The 24,157-nt window shown below is 44.4% G+C and overlaps 1 protein-coding gene across 1 annotated transcript in view; it reads right to left on the bottom strand.

Moving 5' to 3' along the window:
• Positions 1-4,901: 4,901 nt before the first annotated feature.
• The window catches only part of LOC134294883 (E3 ubiquitin-protein ligase ZNRF3-like), a 36,835-nt gene continuing 17,579 nt past the window's right edge, over positions 4,902-24,157 (bottom strand). The window contains exons 4-9 of the mRNA XM_062966665.1: positions 22,766-22,897; positions 22,571-22,678; positions 21,004-21,219; positions 17,503-17,605; positions 13,306-14,340; positions 4,902-5,713 (exon numbers count right to left, since the gene is read on the bottom strand). Coding sequence (XP_062822735.1) covers positions 5,688-5,713; positions 13,306-14,340; positions 17,503-17,605; positions 21,004-21,219; positions 22,571-22,678; positions 22,766-22,897 — 1,620 coding nt within the window. The 3' untranslated portion in view covers positions 4,902-5,687. The remainder of the gene's footprint in view (positions 5,714-13,305; positions 14,341-17,502; positions 17,606-21,003; positions 21,220-22,570; positions 22,679-22,765; positions 22,898-24,157) is intronic.

The raw sequence follows: 24,157 nt of genomic DNA, 5'->3' as shown, positions 1-24,157 counted from the left end.
GCCATTAAAGCATTCTGCTGACCATTAAGGCCTTCCATTGACCATTAAAGCCTTCCATTGTCCATTATAGACCCTCCGTTGACCATTAAAACCATCCGTTGACCATTACAAGCTTTCTGTTGACAATTAAGGCCTTCCATTGACCATTAAAGCCTTCTGTTGGCCATTATAGGCTTTTCGTTGACCATTAAGGCCTTCCATTGACCATGAAAGCCTTCCATTGTCCATTATAGGCCCTCCGTTGACCATTAAAACCATCCGTTGACCATTACAAGCTTTCTGTTGTCCATTATAGGCCTTCCGTTGACCATTAAGGTCTTCCGTTGACCATTAAAGCCTTCCGTTGACCATTACAGGCCTTCCGTTGACCATTATAGGCCTTCCGTTGATGTTTAGGATCTTCCGCTGACCATTATAGTCCTTCTGTTGACCATTGAAACCGTCCGTTGACCATTACATGCTTTCCATTGACAATTATGGCCTTCCGTTGACCATTAAAGGCCTTCCGTTGACCATTGTAGGCCTTCTGTTGACCATTAAGGCTTTCGGTTGACCATTATAGGCCTTCTGTTCACCATTAAGGCCTTCCGTTGACCATTAAAGCCTTCCGTTGACAATTATAGGCCCTCCGTTGACCATTAAAACCATCCGTTGACTATTACAAGCTTTCTGTTGATAATTAAAGCTCTCCATTGACCATTATAGGCCTTCCATTGACCATTACAGGCCTTCCGTTGACCATTAAAAACCATCCGTTGACTATTACAAGCTTTCTGTTGACAATTAAAACCTTCCATTGACAATTAAAGCCTTCTGTTGACCATTAAAGCTCTCCATTGACCATCATATGCCTTCCATTGACCATTACAGGCCTTTTATTGACCATTACAGGCCTTCCGTTGACCATTATAGTTCTGCTGACCATTAAAACCGTCCGTTGAGCATTACATGCTTTCCGTTGACAATTATGGCCTTCTGTTGACCATTATAGGCCTCTCAATGACCATTATAGGCCTTCTGTTGACCATTAAAGCCTACTGTAGACCATTATATGCTTTCCGTTGACCATTAGAGGCCCTCCGTTGACTATTAAGGACTTCCGTTGACCATTAAAGGCCTTCCGTTGACCATTATAGTTCTTCTGCTGACCATTATAGGCCCTCCGTTGACCATTAAGGCCTTCCGTTCACCATTATAGGCCTTCCTTTGACCATTATAGGCCTTCTGCTGACCATTAAGGCCTTTCATTGACCATTACAGGCCTTCCATTGACCATTAAGGACCTCCGTTGACCTTTAAAGTTTTCCGCGGACCATTATATGCCTTCTGTTGACCATTATAGTTCTGCTGACCATTAAAACCGTCCGTTGAGCATTAAAGCCTTCCGTTGACCATTACAGGCCTTCCGTTGACCATTATAGGCCTTCCGTTGATGTTTAAGACCTTCCGCTGACCATTATAGTCCTTCTGTTGACCATTGAAACCGTCTGTTGAACATTATAGGCCTTTCGCTGACCATTAAGGCCTTCCGTTGACCATTATAGGCCTTTCGTTGACCATTGAAACCATCCATTGACCATTATAGGCCTTCCGTTGAACATTACAGGCCTTCCGTTGACCATTATAGGCCATCCGTTGGCCATTAAAGCATTCTGTTGACAATTAAGGCCTTCCATTGACCATTAAAGCCTTCCATTGTCCATTATAGACCCTCCGTTGACCATTAAAACCATCCGTTGACCATTACAAGCTTTCTGTTGACAATTAAGGCCTTCCATTGACCATTAAAGCCTTCTGTTGGCCATTATAGGCTTTTCGTTGACCATTAAGGCCTTCCATTGACCATGAAAGCCTTCCATTGTCCATTATAGGCCCTCCGTTGACCATTAAAACCATCCGTTGACCATTACAAGCTTTCTGTTGTCCATTATAGGCCTTCCGTTTACCATTATAGGCCTTCTGCTGACCATTAAGGCCTTCCGCTGACCATTATAGGCCTTCTGTTGACCACTGAAACCATCCATTGACCATTATAGGCCTTTAGTTCCCTATTAAGCCCTTCCATTGACCAATAAGGCCTTCTGTTGACCATTAAAGCCTTCCGTTGACCATTAAAGCCTTCCGTTGACCATTAAGACCTTCCGTTGACCATTAAAGCCTTCCGTTGACCATTAAAGCCTTCCGTTGACCATTAAGACCTTCCGTTGACCATTATAGGCCTTCCATTGACCATTAACGACTTCCGTTGACCATTAAGGCCTTCTGTTGACCATGATAGGTCTTTCGTTGACCATTATAGGCCTTCCATTGACCATTACAGGTCTTCCGTTGACCATTAAGGCCTTCCGTTGACCATTAAGGCCTTCCGCTGACCATTACAAGCTTTCTGTTGACCATTATAGGCCTTCCATTGACCATTAAGACCTTCTGCTGACCATTGGAACCTTCCGTTGACCATTAAGGCCTTCCGTTGACCATGATAGGCCTTCCGTTGACCATTAAAGCCTTCCGTTGACCATTACAGGCCTTCCGTTGACCATTAATGCCTTCCGTTGACCATTAAGGCCTTCCGTTGACCATTATAGGCCTTCCATTGACCATTATAGGCCTTCTGTTGACCATTAAAGGCCTTCCGTTGACCAATAAGGCCTTCCGTTGACCATTAAGGTCTTCGGTTGTCCATTAAAGCCTTCCATTGACCATTTAAGGCTTCCGTTGACCATTGTAGACCATCTGTTAACCATTAAGGCCTACCGTTCTCCATTAAAGCATTCCATTGACCATTATAGGCCTTCGGTTGACCATTAAAGCCTTCCATTGACCAATAAGGCCTTCCGTTGACCATTAATGCCGTCCGTTGACCATTAAGGCCTTCCGTTGACCATGATAGGCCTTCTGTTGACCATTAATGCCTTCCGTTGACCATTAAGGCCTTCCGTTGACCATCAAGGCCTTCCGTTGACCATGATATTTCTTCCATTGACCATTATAGGCCTTCGGTTGACCATTAAATCCTTCCATTGACCATTAAGGTCTTCGGTTGTCCATTAAAGCCTTCCGTTGACCATTAAAGGCTTCCATTGACCATTGTAGACCATCTGTTAACCATGAAGGCCTACCGTTCTCCATTAAAGCATAACGTTGACCATTAAGGCCTTCCGTTGACCATTAAGGCCTTCCGTTGACCATTAAAGCCTTCCGTTGACCATTATAGGCCCTCCATTGACCATTAAAACTGTCCATTGACCATTACAAGCTTACTGTTGTCCATTAAAGCCCTCCATTGACTATGATAGGCCTTCCGTTGACCATTACAGGCCTTCCGTTGACCATTAAGGCCTTCCGCTGACCATTATAGCCCTTCTGTTGACCATTGAAACCATCTGTTGACCATTACAGGCCTTCCGCTGACTATTAAGGCCTTCTGCTGACCATTAAGGCCTTCCACTGACCATTATAGGCCTTCCGTTGAACATTAAAGCCTTCTGTTGAACATTATAGGCCTTCCGTTGACCATTATGGCCTTCCGTTGACCATTAAGGTCTTCCATTGACCATTAAAGCCTTCCGTTGACAGTTAAGGTCTTCGGTTGACCATTAAAGCCTTTCATTGACCATTAAAGCCTTCCGTTGACCATTATAGGCCCTTCATTGACCATTAAAACTGTCCGTTGACCATTACAAGCTTTCTGTTGTCCATTAAAGCCCTAAGGACTATGATAGGCCTTCCGTTGAACATTATAGTCCTCCCCCTCCCCATGACCCACTATACATCCTGGTGAAGTTTGGAGGACAGACCACGGCTCATGGGATTTCTAGTACCTACCACTCACTTCCAGAGAGCACTGTGACCCCCACGAATGACGGACCGGGACCAAACTTGGCATAAAGAGCCCCCATGACCCATTATATGTCCTGGAAAGGTTTGGAGGAGGATCAACTATGGAGGATGGGATTTGCAGTACCTTCACTTACTTCCAGAGACTACTGCGACCCCCATGAAAGACAGAACAGGACCAAAATTGGAACACAGACCCCCCCCCCCCCCACACACACACACCAATGACTGACCTGGACCAAACATGGCACAGCGCCCCCATGATCCACTATATTTCCTGGTGAAGTTTGGAGGAGGATGGACCACAGCTGATGGGATTTGCAGTACCTTCACTCACTTCCAGAGACCACTGCGACCCCCACGAATGACGGACCGGGACCAAACGTGGTACACAAAACACTCATGACCCACTATACGTTTTGGAGAAGTTTGGAGGACAGACCATGGCTGATGGGATTTGCAGTACCTTCACTCACTTCCGGAGACCACTGCGACCCCCACGAATTACTGACCGGGACCAAACTTGGTAGAGCCCCCATGATCTACTATATGTCCTGGAAAGTTTGTAGGAGGATAGACCATGGCTGCTGGGATTTGCAGTACCTTCCAGAGTCCACTGTGACCCCCACGAATGACTGACCTGGACCAAACTTGGCACACAGAACCCTCATGACCCACTATACAACCTGGTGAAGTATGGAGGCCGGACCATGGCTGATGGGATTTGAAGTACCTTCACTCACTTCTGGAGAGCACTGTGGCCCCCACGAATGACGGACTGGGACCAAACTTGGCCCATAGAACCCTAGTAACCAATAGAACATACTGCAGGGGTTTGGTGGTGAATGACACAAAAGCTTGGGAGTTGTAGTTCCCCCGGCATCCAGAGATCATTCTGAACCCTATCAGTGATGGATCTGGACCAAATCTTGCACAGAGAACTCCCATGACCAACTGAACATACTGCAGGGTTTTGGGAATTGTAGTACACCTACATCCAGAGAGCACTGAACACAGCCAACGACGGATCTGGACAATAACAAAATAACAAATTATGCTGGTAATTATTATTTCAAATATTATTATTTTATTATTATTTATTTTATTTATTTATCCAGACATTAAAAACAAAACACGCTCAATAAAAACAGGAGGAAAAATGGCTTAAAAAGATAAATATATTAGTAAATAAATATATTTTTTCTTAAAATCCCCATCATCATCATCATCATCCTCGTAAATGAAATGTGCCCCATTAATAATAATAATAATAATAATATACAAATAAATGTACACGTTATTTAAAAAACAACAAAAAGGGGGGTGGGTTGGTTGTTGTCTCCTAGCCTTAATAATAATAATAATAATAAAAAATGCAATTAAGTGCTAATAATAATAATTAAAAATAGCGCCTCACGATCTCATTGTTATTTATTTATAATATTATTTATTTGGGTTTTTTGTTTTGTTTTGTTTCCATAGGAAACGTCTCTCTGTTTTGACCGACTAGGCCTCAAAGCTTGGCTAGGAGTCGTCGCTGTCCAAGGACTCCATTTCCCAGCATGCTTCCCTCATTGGCTTCCCCAGAGGAGGCTTCTGGGAAGTGTAGTCCCGCCCCCTTCCTTCCTTCTTTCCTTCCTTCCTTCCGAGGCCTAGCGACACACAAGGCACTTTTCTTGGACTGAAGCCCCGCCCCCTCATTAATATTCAAGCCCGCCCCCTTTGGACTCTGCGTCGTCAAGGTGCTGAAAAGGTTGCCGAGGGCGGCGGCCATTTTGGTGGAGGGAGGAGGGGCCAATCGCCGGGGTCGCCCGTCACCACAGCAACAGGAAGCAGCTCCCCACTGTGGCCTACTCTCCAGACTGAGAGGAGAGGCCTGCAAGAACAGTGAAAAATAATGAGAATCATGTTTAATGTATGTTATTATTATAGATATGTAGCATCATATATTAACATACAGTATTACATTAATATATAATATATATTATTATATAACAATATGTTAACCTTTAGATATAATATATATTAATATAATATATAATATAATAATTAGTATATTATTGTAATATATAATAATATAACTAATATAGATTATAGTATAATATACTATATATACATTATTATATAATATATTATATAATTGTATTATGTAACAATATGTGTTAATAAAGGTAACATACATACTAATGTACTATAATAATCTAATCTATATTATATTAATACTAGCTGTGCCCGGCCACGCGTTGCTGTGGCGAAGCCTGGTGGTCTGGGAAATAAAGTCTTGAGGAATTGGTGGTAGTTAAGGTCAAGGGTCAAGGTTTTCCCCAGACATTAAGTCCAGTCGTGTCTGACTCTGGGGGTTGGTGCTCATCTCCATTTCTAAGCCGAAGAGCCGGCGTTGTCCGTAGACTCCTCCAAGGTCATGTGGGATGACTACATGGAGCGGCGTTACCTTCCCGCCGGAGCAGTACCTATTGATGCACTCACATTTGCATGTTTTTGAACTTCTGGGTTGGCAGAAGCTGGGGCTAATAGTGGGGGCTCTCTCCGCTCCCCCAATTCAAACCTGCGGCCTTTCGGTCCAGAAGTTCACCAGCTCAGAGCTTTAACACGCTGTGCCATCAGGGGATATTATTTCCTAAAGGTTGTGAATCTATATATATAAATGAGTGATGGCATCACGGCGACCCACAAACCAACAAAACTACAGGCCCCCCAACCTCAAAACTTGACAATACAACCCATCATCCATGCCACTAGGTTAATACAACAAAAAGAAAAGAAAAATAAAGTCCTAATTAGAGGGAGAGCAATAATTGTTTTTATCCAATTGCTGCCAGTTTAGAGGGCTAATCTCTGCCCACTTGGTCTCCTAGCAACCAATTCAGCCAAGGGACAGCCAGGGTTCAGTTAGGGGACAGGCAGACTTAGGCCTCTCTTAGGCTTCTTCCACAGATTATCTAATTTGCACTATGGCAGTGTAGACTCAAGGCCCTTCCACACAGCTCTATAACCCATTTATAATCTTATATTATCTGCTTTGCACTGGATTATCTTGACGCCACACTGCCATATAATCCACTTCAGTGTGCATTTTATACAGCTGTAAAGAAGGGGCCTCATATAATCCAGTTCTGAGCAGATAATATAAGGATATCAATATACAGTAGAGTCTCACTTATCCAACATAAACAGGCCAGCAGGATAAGTGAATATGTTGGATAATAAGAAGGGATTCAGGAAAAACCGATTAAACATCAAATTAGGTAATCGTTATACAAATTAAGCACCAAATTAAGCATCATATTATACAACATATTTCACTGAAAAAGTAGTTCCATGCGCAGTAATGCTATGTAGTAATTACAGTAGAGTCTCACTTATCCAACACTCGCTTATCCAATATTCTGGATTATCCAACACATTTTTGTAGTCAATGTTTTCAATATATCGTGATATTTTGGTGCTAAATTCATAAATACAGTAATTACTACATAGCATTACTGCATATAGAACTACTTTTTCTGCCAAATTTGTTGTCTAACATGATGTTTTGGTGCTTCATTTGTAAAATCATAACCTAATTTGATGTTTAATAGGCTTGTCCTTAATGCCTCCTTATTATCCAACATATTCGCTTATCCAACATTCTGCCGGCCCGTTTATGTTGGATAAGTGAGACTCTACTGTACTGTATTTACAAATTTACCACTAAAATATCACAATGAATTTAAAACACTGACTACAAAAACATTGATTATGAAAAGGCAGACTGCGTTGGATAATCCAGAACATTGTATAAGCGAATGTTGGATAAGTGAGATTCTACTTTCATATGAAATAATTACTGGGATAGAATAATGCAGAACAATATAATCTCTAAAACCAGGACAGTACATAAAGATCAACAGTCTGAAAGCAGGGAAATTGGAAATTGCACAAAGGAAACCATCAGGGCCAGCTAACACCTCCCAAGAAAGGATTCTTCCAGAAAGGAAGCTGAGAAGGGAGTGAAACACTGTGTATTACCAAAGTCATTATTATTATTATTATTATTATTATTATTATTATTATTATTATTATTATTATTGTTGTGTTGCGGTCAACCGTGAAAATGAATACAATCTGGCTCCAAGTATTCAAAAACACTAAAATCTGAATATATAAAAATTAATGTGGTATAATAAAACAGAACAATACAATCTCTAAAATCAGAACACTAAATAAAGAACAACATGTCTAAAAACAAGGGAATTCCAGACAGGAAACAATCAGGGCCAGCTAACACCTCCCAACAAAAAATTCACTCAGGGAGGAAACAGCCAGGCTTTAAAGCTGCAAGGCCATTACTAATCATTTTCCCTAATTGCAGCATTCATACTTGCCTCCAACAGACAAAAAAACAAAACAATCAGAAATATTGTATATTCACAACTTTTCGGAAATAATATCCCCTGAGGGCGCAGCGTGTTAAAGCGCTGAGCTGCTGAACTTCTGTTTCAATTGGGGGAGCAGAGAGAGCCCCCACTGTTAGCCCCAGTTTCTGCCAACCCAGAAGTTCAAAAACATGCTCCGGCGGGAAGGTAACGCCGCTCCATGCAGTCATCCCACATGACCTTGGAGGAGTCTACGGACAACGCCGGCTCTTCGGCTTAGAAATGGAGATGAGCACCAACCCCCAGAGTCAGGGGAAAACGTTTACCCTTGACCTTAACTACCACCAATTCCTCAATACTTGATTTCCCAGACCACCATACTTTGCCACAGCAACGCGTGGCCGGGCACAGCTAGTATACAATATTTCTGATTGGGTTTTTTTGTCTGTTGGAGGCAAGTATGAATGCTGCAATTAGGAAAAATGATTAGGATGTAAAGGCCTTGCAGCTTTAAAACCTGGCTGTTTCCTCCCTGAGTGAATTTTTTGTTGGGAGGTGTTAGCTGGCCCTGATTGTTTCCTATGTGGAATTCCCCTGTTTTCAGAATGTTGTTCTTTATTTAGTGTTCTGATTTTAGAGACTGTATTGTTCTGTTTTATTATACCACATTAATTTTTATATATTCTGATTTTAGTGTTTTTGAATACTTGGAGCCAGATTGTATTCATTTTCACGGTTGACCGCAACACAATAATAATAATAATAGTAGTAGTAGTAATGATAGTAATAATAATGACTTTGGTAATACACAGTGTTTCACTCCCTTCTCAGCTTCCTTTCTGGAAGAATCCTTTCTTGGGAGGTGTTAGCTGGCCCTGATTGTTTCCTTTGTGGAATTTCCAATTTCCCTGCTTTCAAAGTGTTGTTCTTTATTTACTGTCCTGGTTTTATACATTATATTGTTCTGCATTATTCTATCCCAGTAATTATTCCATATTAAAGTAGAATCTCACTTATCCAACATTCGCTTATACAATGTTCTGGATTATCCAACGCAGTCTGCCTTTTGTAATCAATGTTTTTGTAGTCAGTATTTTAAATTCATTGTGATATTTTAGTGGTAAATTTGTAAAAATAGTACAGCAGAGATTCACTTATCCAACATAAATGGGTCAGCAGAATGTTGAATAAGCTAATATGTTGGATAATAAGGAGGCATTAAGGAAAAGCCTATTAAACATCAAATTAGGTTATGATTTTACAAATGATGCACCAAAACATCATGTTATACAACAAATTTGGCAGAAAAAGTAGTTCAATATGCAGTAATGCTATGTAGTAATTACTGTATTTATGAATTTAGCACCAAAATATCACGATATATTGAAAACATTGACTACAAAAATGCGTTGGATAATCCAGAACATTGGATAAGTGAGTGTGGGATACGTGAGACTCTACTGTAATTACTACATAGCATTACTGCACATGGAACTACTTTTTCTGTCAAATTTGTTGTATAATATGATGTTTTGGTGTTTAATTTGTATAACGATTACCTAATTTGATGTTTAATCGGCTTTTCCTGAATCCCTTCTTATTATCCAACATATTCACTTATCCTGCAGCCTTATTTTATCTGCTTAGAACTGGATTATCTGAGGCCCCTTCTTCACAGCTGTATAAAATGCACACTGAAGTGGATTATATGGCAGTGTGGAGTCAAGATAATTCAGTTCAAAGCAGATAATATAAGATTATAAATGGGTTATATAGCTGTGTGGAAGGGCCTTGAGTCTACACTGCCATATAATCCAGTGCAAATTAGACAATCTGTGGAAGAAGCCTACGTGAGGCCTAAATCTGCCTGTCCCCTAACTGAACCCTGGCTGTCCCTTGGCTGAGTTGGTTGCTAGGAGACCAAGTGGGCAGGGATTAGCCCTCTAAACTGGCAGCAATTGGATAAAAACAATTATTGCTCTCTCTCTAATTAGGACTTTATTTTACTTTTCTTTTTGTTGTATCAACCTATAGGCATGGATGATGGGTTGTGTTGTGAAATTTCGAGGTTGGGGGGTGTTTATTTTTGTTGTTTTGCTCGGTGCCAGGATTCCATCACTCTTTTATATATATAGACTAGCTGTGCCCGGCCACACGTTGCTGTGGCGTTGTCTGGTGGTGTTGGTGAGAACTTGTTGAGGTAGTGGTGGTATTGAATGGCTGTTGTATGGTTGTCTTTATGTTTAGTATGCATTTGGTTGTTTGTGTACTGTGAAAGTGGTGAGGGTAGAGGGGGGGGGGGTCTATGTCCCTGTGTAGTATTGTATAGTATTTACACGTTGTCCATGTGTTGTGAATGCTTGGATTGTGTCCTGCTGCATAGTAGAAAGGGTTGGGCTGGATGGCCCTTTGGGGTCTCTCCAAACTCTTGGATTCTATGCTTCTATTATTATTATTATTATTATTATTATTATTACTATTATTATTATCTTCATCATTATCATTATTATGTAGAGGCTGGATGGCCATCTGTCACGAGTGCTTGGATTGTGTCCTCCTGCATGGTAGAAGGAAGTTGATCTGGATGATCCTTAGGGGTCACTCCAAACCTTAGGATTGTATGATGATGTTATTATTATTAGTAGTAGTAGTAGTATTAGTATTGAGAGGCTGGGAGTGCTTGGCTTGTGTCCTGCATGGCAGAATTGGGTTAGGCTGGATGGCCTTTAGGGGTGTCTCCTAACTGTCTGATGCTATGATTCCATGTGTATTATTATTGTGCAGATATTGGATGGCCATCTGTCAGGAGTGATTGGATTGTGTCCTCCTGCATGATATAAGGAAGTTGCACTGGATGATCCTTAGGGGTATCTGCTAACCTTAGGATTGTATTATATTATTATTATTATTATTATTATTATTATTATTATTATGAGGCTGGCTGGCCATCTGTTGGGAGTGCTTGGACTGTATCGTACAATGGCAAGTTGGGTTGGACTGGATGGCCTTTAGGGGTCTCTCCTAACTGTCTGATTCTATGATTCGATTTGCATTATTATTGTGTAGATCTTGGATGGCCATCTGCCAGGAGTGCTTGGTTTGTGTCGTCCTGCATGGTAGAAGGAAGTTGAACTGGATGATCCTTAGGGGTGTCTCCTAACCTTATGATTGTATGATCTTTATATTGTATATTCACAACCTTTAGGAAATAATATCCTCTGATGGCGCAGTGTGTTAAAGTGCTGAGCTGCTGAGCTTCTGGACCGAAAGGCTTGAATTGGGGGAGCCACCAATTCCTCAATACTTTATTTCCCATACCACCATACTTCGCCACAGCAACGCATGGCCAGGCACAGCTAGTTATATATACAGTAGAGTCTCACTTATCCAACATAAACGGGCCGGCAGAACGTTGGATAAGCGAATATGTTGGATAATAAGGAGAGATTAAGGAGAAACCTATTAAACATCAAATTAGGTTATGATTTTACAAATTAAGCACCAAAACATCATGTTATACAACAAATCTGGCAGAAAAGGTAGTTCAATATGCAGTAATGCTACATAGTAATTACTATATTTACGAATTTCGCACCAAAATATCATGATATATTGAAAACACTGACTACAAAAATGCGTTGGATAATCCAAAACATTGGATAAGCGAGTGTTGGATAAGTGAGACTCTACTGTATATATTCCCCTTTCGTTCTTTACATTTCCGTCCTCTTCTGCTATAGCCTTCCTTCCACTATATCCTCCCAATTTTATTTCCTCCTTCCCATCACTTCCTTCCTCTCCTTTCTCCCTTCCTTCCTCTATTTCCTTCCCTCTTTCCACCATTTCTTCCCTTTCCACTACTTCCTCTTTCCCCTTCCCGTCATTTCCTTCCTCTCCTTCCTTTCCAATCTCTCTTCCCTCCTTCCACAATTTCTCCCAAATCTACTTTCCTTCCACCATTTCTTTCCTATCCTTCCTTCTGCTATTTCCTCATTTTCCTCCATTTCCTTCCCATCCTTTCCTCCTTCCATTTCCTACCTTTCCCTCATTTCCTTCTCATCTTTCCTTCCCTCGTTTCCTCCTATACTTCCCTCTATTTCCTATCTTTCCCCCTCATTTCCTTCCATCTATTTCCTCTATATCCTTCCTTTTCCTCCTTTACTTCCCTATCCTTTCTTCTTTCCTCCTTCTACATCCCCTCAATTTCATCTTTCCCTCTTTGCTCTATTGTCTTTCCTTCCTATATTATTTCCATTTCCTCACTATTTCCTCTATATCCTTCCCTCATTTCCTTCCTATCCTTTTTCATATCCTTCCCTCTTCTATTTCCTCTCTCCTTCCCTCCCATTCTTTCCTCCTTCTATATCCTTCCCCCTATTACCCTCTATTCTTGTTTCCTTCCTATATTCTTACCTTCAATTTCCTCACTCTTTCCTCTATATCCTTCCTCCTTTCCCTTCCTATCCTTTCTTCCACATCCTTCCCTCTACTTCCTCCATCCTTTCCGCTCTTCCTTCCTGTCTTTTCTTTTCTTCCTAATTTTTCTCTCTCCTTCCTCATACTTTCTTCTATATCCTTTCCTCTTCCCTTTATTTCCACCCTTACATTTCCCTCTTTTGTTTCCTGTCTTTTTTCTATAGCCTTCCTATTTCCTCCCTCCACTATTTCCTTCCTCTTTCCATCCTATCTTTCCCTACCTTCCCTCTTTCTATTTCCTCCTCCTTCCCTTCCTATCTTCCCCTCCCTTTCTTCCCTCCCTTTCTTCTTTCCTCTATATCCTTCCTCTTCTCTTTCCTCTGTCCTTCCCTCTTTTATCTTTTCTTTCCTCCCTATTTCCTCCTTTCTTCTCACCCTATCCCTTCGATACCCTTCCCTTTTCACTATTTCTTTCCTCCTTCCCTTATTTCCTCTTTATCTTCTTTTCCTCTATAGTCTTCCCTCTCCTCCACCCTTCTGTCATTTCCTTCCTCTTTTCTTCTTTCCTCTATATACTTCCCTTTATTCCTTCTATATCCTTCCCTCAGTTTCCTAACTCCTTCCCTCACTTCCTATCCTTCTTTCCTCTACATCCTTCCCATTGATCTCTTCTCACCTGCTCCTTCGTTGCCACTTCCTCCTCCTCCTCTTCTTGCTTCGGGGAAGTTCCTCCTGCCATTGACCTCTGCTTCCTCTTCCTCCTCCACTTCCTCCTCCTGCTTCCTCCTCCTCTTCCGCTGGTGGTGCTGCAGGAAGTAGTCTCTCGGGGCCCAGGGGCCCTTCCCCGCCCCCCTCCCTCGGGGGCCGCAGTCCCTCTTAAAGGGCCGGTGTTCGCGGGGGGAAGAGGAAGAGGAGGAAGCACTTCCGGCTTCCTCTTCCTGCTCCTCATAGAAGCCATAGAGGGCGGCCATTGCTGTGGGGCACCCGCACGGTGGAGGAGGAAGCGGCGTCCACTCCAAAGAGGAAGAGGAGGAGCTGCTGTAGTTCATTTCCAGGCTGCAATGGGAAAGGTGGTCTCCGGAAGAGGAAGCAGGGGGCGGGGCTTCCTGGCTGCGGTAGACGAACGGGTCGTAATCGCTGCTGAGGGAGCTGCGGAAGGTGGAGCTGCTCCCGAAGACACCCCGGTTGCTGGCTTCCGACGAATCGCTTCCGGGTCCCGCCGCCGTGGCTTCCGGGAAGTAGCCCCGGAAACAGGAAGTGGGGTCAAAACGGGGCACGAAGGCGAAGTAAGGCCGCTGCTGGAAGTAGTAGTGCTGGAAGAGGGCCTCGTACTGGGAGAAGCAGGAAGTGGGCGAGGCCGTGGAGGAAGGGAAGGCGGTCATATTGTCCTGCCTCCGGAAGGGGAGGGGATACGGCACGTGCTGCTGCTGCTGATGATGCTGTTGTTGTGCGAAATGGAGGAAGGTGACGGGGGCACCCCCTTGGGGGTCCATGGCCGTCCGCATTGGGAAGTGGGGCAAGTGCAGCAGCATCCCAGAAGGAGCAGCAGCGGGAGGAGCTGGGTGGTGGGGGTGGCGTGGCTGTTGCTGTCCACGGACAGGAAGTGGAGGAAGAGGAAGCGGGTGGTGGTGATGATGATGGGGAGGAGCGGGAGCGTGGTGGAGGAGGGAGGGGTCCTCGCAGGGAGCGCCCGCCAGGCCCTTCTTCGGCTCTGCAAGGAAGGAAGAGGAAGCAGAGTCAGCCCAGGAGGAAGAAGGGAGAGAAGGAAGGAAGGGAGAGAAGGAAGTGTGAAAGAAATAGGGAGGGAAGGAAGTGTGAAAGAGAGAGGGAAGGAAGGGGATTTGGGGAGGGAGGGAGGGAAGTAAGCAAAGGGAAGGAAGGGAAGAAGGAAGAGAGGGAAGGAGGGAGGGAGGGAGGGAAGGAGAGAAGGAAGCAAAGGAAAGGCAAGAAGGAAGGGACAGACAGGAGGAGGGAAGGAAGGAATGGAAGTGTGGAAGGAAGGGAGATGGAAGGAAGGGGAGAGAAGGAAGGAAGGAGCAAGAAGGAGGGAGGAGGGAAGGAAGGCAAGAATGAAGGGACAGATGGAGGGAGGGAAGGAAGGAATGGAGTGTGGAAGGAAGGGAGGAAGGGAAAGAGAAATAGAAGAAGGGAAGGAAGGAGAAATAGAAGAAAGGGTTAAGGAAGTGAAGGGAGGAAAGGAGGAAGAGAGGGACGGAAGGAGTGGGAGGGAGGGAGGAGGGAAGGAAGGCAAGAATGAAGGGACAGATAAAGGGAAGGAAGGAATGGAATTGTGGAAGGAAGGGAGAAGGAAGGAAGGAAGCAAAGGGAAGGAAGGCAAGAAGGAAGGGGGAGAGGGAAGAAGGGAGTGAGGGGCAAACAAAGAGAAGGATGAAAGGAAGGGAGAGGGAAGGAAGGAAGAGTGAGAAGGAGAAATAGAAGGAGGAGGGAAGTGAAGGGAGGGAGGAAAGGAGAGACAGAGGGAGAGAGGGAAGGAAGGAGCAGGAGGGAGGGAGGAGGGAAGGAAGGCAAGAATGAAGGGACAGATAGAGGGAAGGAAGGAAGGAATGGAAGTGTGGAAGGGAGATGGAAGGGAGGAAAAGGGAGGGAAGGGAGAAAGCAAGCAAAGGGAAGGAAGGCAAGAAGGAAGGGAGAGAGGGAAGAAGAGAGAGGGGGCAAACAAAGGGAAGGATAGAAGGGAGAGGGAAGGAGAAACAGAAGAAAGCAGGAAGGAAGGAGAAACAGAAGAAAGCAGGAAGGAAGGAGAAACAGAAGGAAGGAAGGAAGGAAGGGAAGGGAGGGAGGAAAGGAGAGAGAGGGGAGATGGAAGGAAGGAGCGGGTGGGAGGAAGGAATGGAAGTGTGGAAGGAAGAGGGAAGGGGAATTAGGGAAGGAGGAAAGGACGGCAAGAAGGAAGGAGAGAGGAGAAATAGAAGAAGGGAAGGGAGGGAGGAGATAGAGAAGGAGGAAGGAAGTGAAGGGAGGGAGGGAGGAAAAGACACAGAGGGAGAGAAGGAAGTAAGGAGTGGGGGAGGAAGGAAGGAAGGCAAGAATGGACAAAGGGAGGGAAGGAAGGAACGGAAGTGTGGAAGGAAGGGAGATGGCAGGAAGGGCATTTAGGGAGGGAGGGAAGGAAGCAAAGGGAAGGAAGGCAAGAAGGAAGGGAGAGAGGGAAGGGAGGGAGGGGCAAACAAACAGAAGGATGGAAGGGAGGGAGAAATAGAAGAAAGAAAAGGAGGAAGGAGAAACAGAAGAAGGGAGGAAGGAATTGGAGGAAGGGAAGGAATCCAAGAAGGGAAGGAAGAAAGGCAGGGAAGTATGGAATGAAAGGAGAGGGAAGGGAGAGAGGGACAGACAAGAAGAGAACCAAGGGAGATATGGAAGGAAGTGAGGGAGGAAAAGAAGGGAGGAAGGAATGGAGGGACATAGAGGGAGGAAGAGGAGAGAAGTATGGAAGAGAAGGAAGGGGAAGGAGGGAAGAGAGGGAGGAAGGAATGGAAAGAGGGAGAAAGGAAGGAAAGAAAATATGGAAGGGAAAGAAAGGAAAGAGAGGGAGGGAAGGAGGAATAGAAGGAAAGGAAGGTGGAGGCAGGAAGGAAGGGAAGGAAGGAACGAAGGAAGCGGAGGAAGATGAGCAGGGGAGGGAAGAAAGGAGGAATAGAAGGAAAGAAAGGAATGGGAAAGAAGTAAGGTGAAATAGAGTGACATGATAGGGGAGAGAGAGGGAAGGAAGTGGAGGGAGGGAGGTAGTGAAGGGGAGAAATAGAAGGAGAGAGAAGCGAGAGGGAGGAAGAGGAAGAAGGAGGTGAAGGGAGGGAGGTAGGGAGAGACAGGGAAGAAGTTGGGAGGAAGTGAAAGGAAAGGAAGGGGAGGAAGATGAGAAAGGGAGGGAGAAGGGAAGTTTAGAAGGCAAGGAAGGAAATGAGGGGGGAGTGAAGTGAGGAAGGGAGGAAAAGAAGAAGTAAGGGAGGTGGAGAAAGGAAGGGAGGAAGTGAGGGAGGAAAAGAAGGGAGGAAGGAATGGAGAGACAGGGAAGAAAGGGAGGGAAGTCGGGAAGGGAAGGAGAGGGAAGTAAGGGAGGGAAGAAGGGAGGAATGGAGGAAGGAAAAGAGGGAAGGAAGGAGAAATAGAAAGGAAGATGAGCAAGGGAGAGGGAAGGAGAAATAGAGGAAGGGAAAGAAGTAGGAAGGAAAAGGGAGGGAGAGAAAAGGAAGGAAGGAGGATGGAAGTGAAGAGAAAGGATGGAAGTGAAGAGCCCAAAGAAGGGAGGAAGGAAGAAGGGAAGGGGGAAAGGTGGAGAAAGGAGGAAAGAACGGAAAGGAATTGAAGGAAGGGAAGGAAGGCAGGGAAGGATGGAGGAAGGAAGTGAAGGGAGGGAGGGAGGAAAAGACACAGAGGAAGGAATGAGAGAACATATATATACATACATACATCTCTCTCACCGTCCAATCAGAAAGCCCATATATAGATATACACACACTCATACATACATAGACATATACATATACATATAAATACATATGCATACATACATCTCTCATTGTCCAATCAGAGAGCCCATGTAACTATACACACACCTGCATACATACATAAACATATACATATAGATACATATATACATCTCTCTAACCTTCCTATCAGAAAGCCCATATACACACATACACACACACACACACACACACACACATACACTCATACATACATACATAGACATATGCATACACACACACATATACATACATGCATATATGCACACATATACATACATGCATACATGCATCTCTCTCACCAATCAGAAAGCCCACATATATATACTCATACATACATAGACATATACATAGACATGTATACATACACATATATACAACTCTCTCACCGATGATGTTGTGTCGGCAGTGTGGGCAGGTGTGGTGCTGCAGGAGCCAGGGGTCCACGCACCTCCGGTGGAAGCGGTGCGCACACGGGATCACACGCAGCTCCTAGGGAAAAGGAAGACTGTGCCTTTAAGGAGGCGGACATCTTGGGGACTGGCAGGAGGAGGGAGGGAGGTAGAGGGAGAGGGATTTGTTTAGAAGGCAACCATCTTGGATATTGAGAGGAGGAGGAATAAATTAAGAGGGCAGCCATCTTGGATATTGGGAAAGGGATAAACTGAGGGCAGCCATCTTAGATATTGAGAGAGGAATACATTGAGAGGGTGGCCATCTTGGATATTGAGAGAAGGAGGAATACATTAAGAGGGTGGCCATCTTGGATACTGTGAAAGAGATACATTGTTGGCAACCATCTTGGATATTGAGAGAAGGAGGAATACATTGAGAGGGCGGCCATCTTGAATATTGGGAAAGGGATAGATTAATAAATCAGCCATCTTGGATATTAGTGGGAGGAGGGATACATTAAGAAGTCGGCCATCTTGAATATTGAGAGGAGGGATTAACTGAGAGGGTGGCCATCTTGGATACCGGGAAAGGGAGGAATACATTGAGAAGGTGGCCATCTTGGATAATGGGAAAAGGAGGAATATGTTGAGAAGGCAGCCATCTTGGATATTAGTAGGAGGAGGGATAGATTAATAAGTCGGCCATCTTGGATAATGGGAAAGGGAGGGATAGATTAATAAGTCAGCCATCTTGGATATTAGTAGGAGGAGGGATAGATTAATAAGTCGGCCATCTTGGATATTGGGAAGGAGGGATAGATTAATAAGTCGGCCATCTTGAATAGTGAGAGGAGGGATTCACTGAGAGGGTGGCCATCCTGGATACTGGGAAAGGAAGGAATACATTGAGAAGGTGGCCATCTTGGATAATGGGAAAGAGAGGAATATATTGAGAAGGCGGCCATCTTAGATAATGGGAAAGGGAGAGATACGTTGAGAACGCGGCCATCTTGGATATTAGGAAAGAGATACATTGAGGGTAACCATCTTGGAGATTGAGAGAGGGATACATTAATAAGTTGGCCATCTTGCATATTGGAAGAGGGATGAATACACTGAAAGGACGGCCATCTTGGACGCTGGGAGAGGAAAGGCTACATTAATGTTGGCCATCTTAGATATTGCAAGAATAACGAATAAATTGAGAAGTCAGCCATCTTGGATTTTCAGAGAGGGATATTCATTAATATGTTGGCCATCTTGGATATTGGGAAAGAGATACATTTAAGAAGTCAGCCATCTTGGATATCAAGATAGGGATTCATTAGTCAACCATCTTGGATATTGGTAGAATGAAGGATACATCGAGGTGGCTACCTTGGAAACTGAGAGAGGGATTCATTAACAAGTCGGCCATCTTGGATATTGGGAAAGATACGTCAATGAGTCACCCATCTTAGATATTGGGAAAGGGTGCCCATCTTGGATACTGGGAGAGGGAGGAATACATTGAGGAGGAGGCCATCTTGAATAATGATAGATACATTAAGGGCAACCATCTTGTATATTGAGAGAGGGATACATTAATAAGTCAGCCATCTTGGATATTGGGGGAGGAATACACTGAAAAGGCGGCCATCTTGGATGCTGGGAGAGGAAGGGATAGATTAGTCGACCATCTTGGATATTGGTAGAAAGGGATACATTGAGAAGTCAGCCATCTTGGGTATTGGGAGAAGTATTCATTAACAAGTTGCCATTTTGGAGATTGGGAGAGGAAGGGATACATTAGTAAGTTGGCCATCTTGGATATTGGTAGAATGAAGGATACATGGAGAGGGTGGCCATATTGGATACTGGGAGAGGGCGGCCATCTTGGATAGTGGAAAAGAGATATATTGAGAAGGTGGCCATATTGGATACTGGGAGATGAATATACTAATAAGTCAGCCATCTAGAATACTGGTAGAATGAAAGATACTTTGAGCAGGCGGCCATCTTGGATGTTGGGAGAGAAAGGTATAGGTTAATAAGTCGGCCATCTTGGATATTGATAGAATGAAGGATACATTGCGAGGGCAGCCATCTTGAATATTGGTAGAAATGGAAAATACATGGAGAAGCGGCCATCTTGGATAGCAGAAGGAGGGCTGGATGGAGAGGGCAGCCATTTTGGATATTGGGAGAGGGTGGCCATCTTGGATATTGGGAAAAGGACAGATTCATCAGACGGCCGACTTGAATATCGGTCTATGAAGGGATACATGGAGAGGGCAGCCATCTTGGATACTGGGAGATGGTAGCCATCTTGGATAATGGGAAAGAGATATATTGAAAGGGCAGCCATCTTGGATAGTGGGAGGGATTCATTGGTCAGTCATTATGGATACATTAGTAAGTCGACCTTCTTGAATATTGGTAGAATGAAGGATACATTGTGAGGGCAACCATCTTGAATATTGGGTAAGGGATTAATTGGATATTGGGAGATGGATACATTAGGTCGGCCATCATGAATATTGGTAGAAATTGAAGATACATGGAGAAGCGGCCATCTTGGATAGCAGGAGGAGGGCTGGATGGAGAGGGCAGCCATTTTGGATATTGGGAGAGGGAGGCCATCTTGGATAATGGGAGAGGGTGGCCATCTTGGATATTGGGAAGGATATATGGAAAGGGAAGCCATCTTGGATAGTGGGAGAGGGATTCACTGGTCAGTCATCTTGGATACTGGGAGATGGATACATTAGTAAGTCGGCCATCTTGAATATTGGTAGAATGAAGGATACGTGGAGAGGCAGTAATTTTTGGATATTGGGAAATGGAGAGATACGTTAATAAATTGGCCATCTTGGATAGCAGGAGGGCTGTCTGGAGGGGGTAGCCATTTTGGATATTGGGAAATGAAGGAACAGATTCATCAGTCAGCCATCTTGAATATCGGTAGAAGGAGGGATACATAGGGCAGCCATCTTGGATTCTGGGAAAAGGATACATTCAGAAGACGACCATCTTGAATATTGGGAGATACATTGAGAGGGCAGCCATACTGGATATTGGGAAAGAGATACATCAAGAGGACGACCATATTGGATATGGGGAGATACATTCAGAGAGTGGCCATATTGGATATTGGGAAAGAGATACAACGAAATGTGGCCATATTGGATATGGAGAGATACATTCAGAGGGCGGCCATATTGGATATTGTGAGATACGTTCAGAGGGCGACCATATTGAATATTGGGGAAAAAATACATCAAGAGGGCGGCCATATTGAATATGGGGAAATACATTGAGGGCAGCCATCTTGGATATTGGGAAAGAGACACATGGAGAAGGTGGCCATCTTGGATATTGGGAAAGATACGTTAATAAGTCAACCATATTGAATATTGGTAGGAGGACGGATACATCAAGAGGGCAGCCATATTGGATATTGGGAAAGAGGTATATGGAGGGGGTGGCCATTTTTGATTGTTCGGGTTGCCTCACCTCTCCGTCGAGATACTTCTCCAGGCAGATGGCACAGTCCGAGGTGGCGCTGCTGCTGCTCCCGCTGCTGAGGGCCTCTCCTCCTCCTCCTCCTCCTCCGCTCCCAATATGGCCGCCGGGCCCTTCGTTGCTGGCGGATGCTGCCGCCGCCTTGGCCTTGAACTTGTGGGTCTCCATCTTCTCCAAGGCTTGCACCGCAAGGCGGTTCATGGAGTTCTGCATGTGAGACAGAGGCGGCCATTTTGAATCCCTTCTCGGAGGGGAAACAATGTGGAGACCGCCATTTTGAAACTTTGGTTTGAGAGGAATTTAATTTGCTTTCCTGAGGGGGATTAGCGGCCATTTTGAAACCCTTTTCTGAGGGGAAATATGAGAACGGGAGCCATTTTGAGGGGAAACAATGGGGAAGGGTGGCCATTTTGGATCCCTTATGTGAAAGGAAACAACAGAAAAAAGTGGCCATTTTGAATCTTTGTTCTGATGGAAATCAACAGGGAATGACCGCCATTTTCAATATCAGTTTTGAGGGAAATTAGTAGAGAACTACGGCCATTTTGGATCTCATTTCTGAGGGGAAACTAGAGAACAATGGCCATTTTGAATCTTTGTTTTGACGGAAATCAATAGGGAATGACAGCCATTATCAATCTTTGTTATGAGGGAAATTAGTAGGGAATGGCGGCCATTTTGGATCCCATTTCTAAGGAAAAACAATGGGGAAGGGCGGCCATTTTGAATCCCTTTTTTGAGAGAAACTGACGGGGAAAGGTGGCCATTTTGAATCTTTGTTTTGGGGGAAACCAATGGAGAACAGCAGCCATCTTGGATCCCTTTTCTGAGAGAAACTAATGGTGAAAGGCGGCCATTTTGAATCTTTGATTTGAGGTGAAATGAATGTAGAAGGGCAGCCATCTTGGATCCTGTTGCTGACAGGAACTAATGGGGAAAGGCAGCCATTTTGAATCTTTGTTTTGAGGGGAAATGAATGGAGAAGGGCTGCCATCTTGGATCCTGTTTCTGACAGGAACTAATGGGGAAAGGCAACCATTTTGAATCTTTGTTTTGAGGGAAATTAATGGGGAAAAGCAGCCATTATGGATCCCTTTTCTGAGATAAACTAATGGGGAAAGGCGGCCATTTTGAATATTTGTTTTGAGGGAAATGGGGAACGGCGGCCATTTTGGATCCCTTTTCTGAGGGGAAACTACAGAGAAATTAACAGGGAATGACAGCCATTTTGAATCCCTTCTCTAAAGGAAAAGTATAAAGAACAGCAGCCATATTGAATCTGTGTTTTGAGGGAAATTAGTGCAGAAAGGCAGTCATTTTGAATCCCTTCCCTGAGGGAAAACTATAAACAACAGCTGCCATTTTGAATCTTTGTTTTGAGGGAAATTAATGCAGAAAGGCAGCCATTTTGGATTCTTTTTCTGAGGGGAAATGAATGGGGAACGGCAGCCATTTTGGATTCCTTTTCTGAGGGGAAATGAATGGGGAATGGCTGCCATTTTGGGTCCCTCCCCTACTGGTCTCCGTGACGACCTGAGGCCCTGCCCTCTGGTTCTACCTGGCTCCGCCTCTGCTTGAGCTTGATCTTGACAAGGAGGACGAGGCAGACGAGGGAGACGACCAGGAAGAAGGCCAGGAAGAGGCCCATGTCGAAGTATTCCGTCGGCTGTAAAGAGGGAACGAAGAAGGCCCGTCATTCACCCATATTTGTATCTATATTAATATCTCTATATCGATATCCTCTCACTCTCACCGGGGGGCTCCGGTGCTGGATGCGGGCCCGGGCCACCTTCTGCTTGTTGACGATGTTCATGAGCCGCGCGGCGTCGGCCCCCTTCACGTACACCACCGGCCGCTTCAGGGGGTCCTCCAGCCCGTCATTCAGCTGAAAAGACAACAACAAAGATGGCCGCCTTGAGAGAAGGACAACAACAAAGATGGCCACCTAGAGAGGACAACAAAAACAATGGCCGTCTTGAGAAAAGGGCAACAAAGATGGCCATCTTGAGAAGATAACAGCAACAAAGATGGCCACCTTGAGGGTACAATAACAACAAAGATGGCCACCTTGAAAGAAGGACAACAACAAAAATAATGGCAGTCTTGAGAGAAGGATAACAAAGATGGCCGCCTCGGGAGAAGGACAACAAAGATGGCAACTTGAAAGGACAACAATAAAGATGGCCACCTTGAGAGGACAACAGATGGTCATTTGAGAGAAAGACAACAAAGTTGGCCACCTTGAGAGAAGGACAACAAAGATGGCCACCTAATAAAAGGACAACAAAGATGGCCACCTTGAGAGAAGGGTGACAACAACAAAGATGGCCACCTTGAGAGAAGGGCAACAACAACAAAGATGGCCACCTTGGAAGGACAATAATAACAAATATGGCCACCTTGAGAGAAGAACAAAAAAGATGGCTGCCTAATAAAAGGACAACAAAGAGAGGATAACAAAGATGGCTGCCTTAGGAGAAGGACAACCACCACAAAGATGGCCACCTTGAGAGGACAACAACAAGGATGGCCACCTTTAGAGGATAACAAGAACAAAGATGGCTGCCTTGGGAGGATAACAACAAATATGACCGCCTTGAAAGAAGGACAACAAAGATGGCCACCCTGAGAGGACAACACAGATGCTCTCTTTGAGAGAAGGACAACAACAAAGATGGCCACCTTGAGAAAAGGACCATAACAAAGATGGCCACCTTGAGGGGACAATAACAGCAAAGATGGCTATCTTGGGAGAATAACAAGAAAGATGGCCACCCTGAAAGAAGCACAACAATAAAAATCATGGCCGCCTTGAAAGCCAACAAAAAAGATGACTGCCTTCAAGGAAGGATAACAAAGGTGGCCACCTTGAGAGAAAGACAACAACAAAGATGGCCACCTTAAGAGAAGGACAACAAAGATGGCCACCTTGAGAGAAGGACAACAACAAAGATGGCCACCTTGAGAAAAGGACAACAAAGATGGCCACCTTGAGAGAAAGACAACAAAGATGGCCGCCTTGAGAAGGACAAAAAATATGGCCGCCTTGAGAGAAAGACAACAAAGATGGCCACCTTGAGAGAAAGACAACAAAGATGAAAGCCTTGAGAGAAGGACAAAAAAGATGACCGCCTTGAGAGAAGGA

The sequence above is a fragment of the Anolis carolinensis genome, unplaced genomic scaffold (genome assembly GCF_035594765.1).
Source record: "Anolis carolinensis isolate JA03-04 unplaced genomic scaffold, rAnoCar3.1.pri scaffold_26, whole genome shotgun sequence".
Taxonomy (NCBI): domain Eukaryota; kingdom Metazoa; phylum Chordata; class Lepidosauria; order Squamata; family Dactyloidae; genus Anolis; species Anolis carolinensis.
Note: the sequence above shows the minus strand (reverse complement) of the source record. Positions and strands in the feature narration are given on the sequence as shown.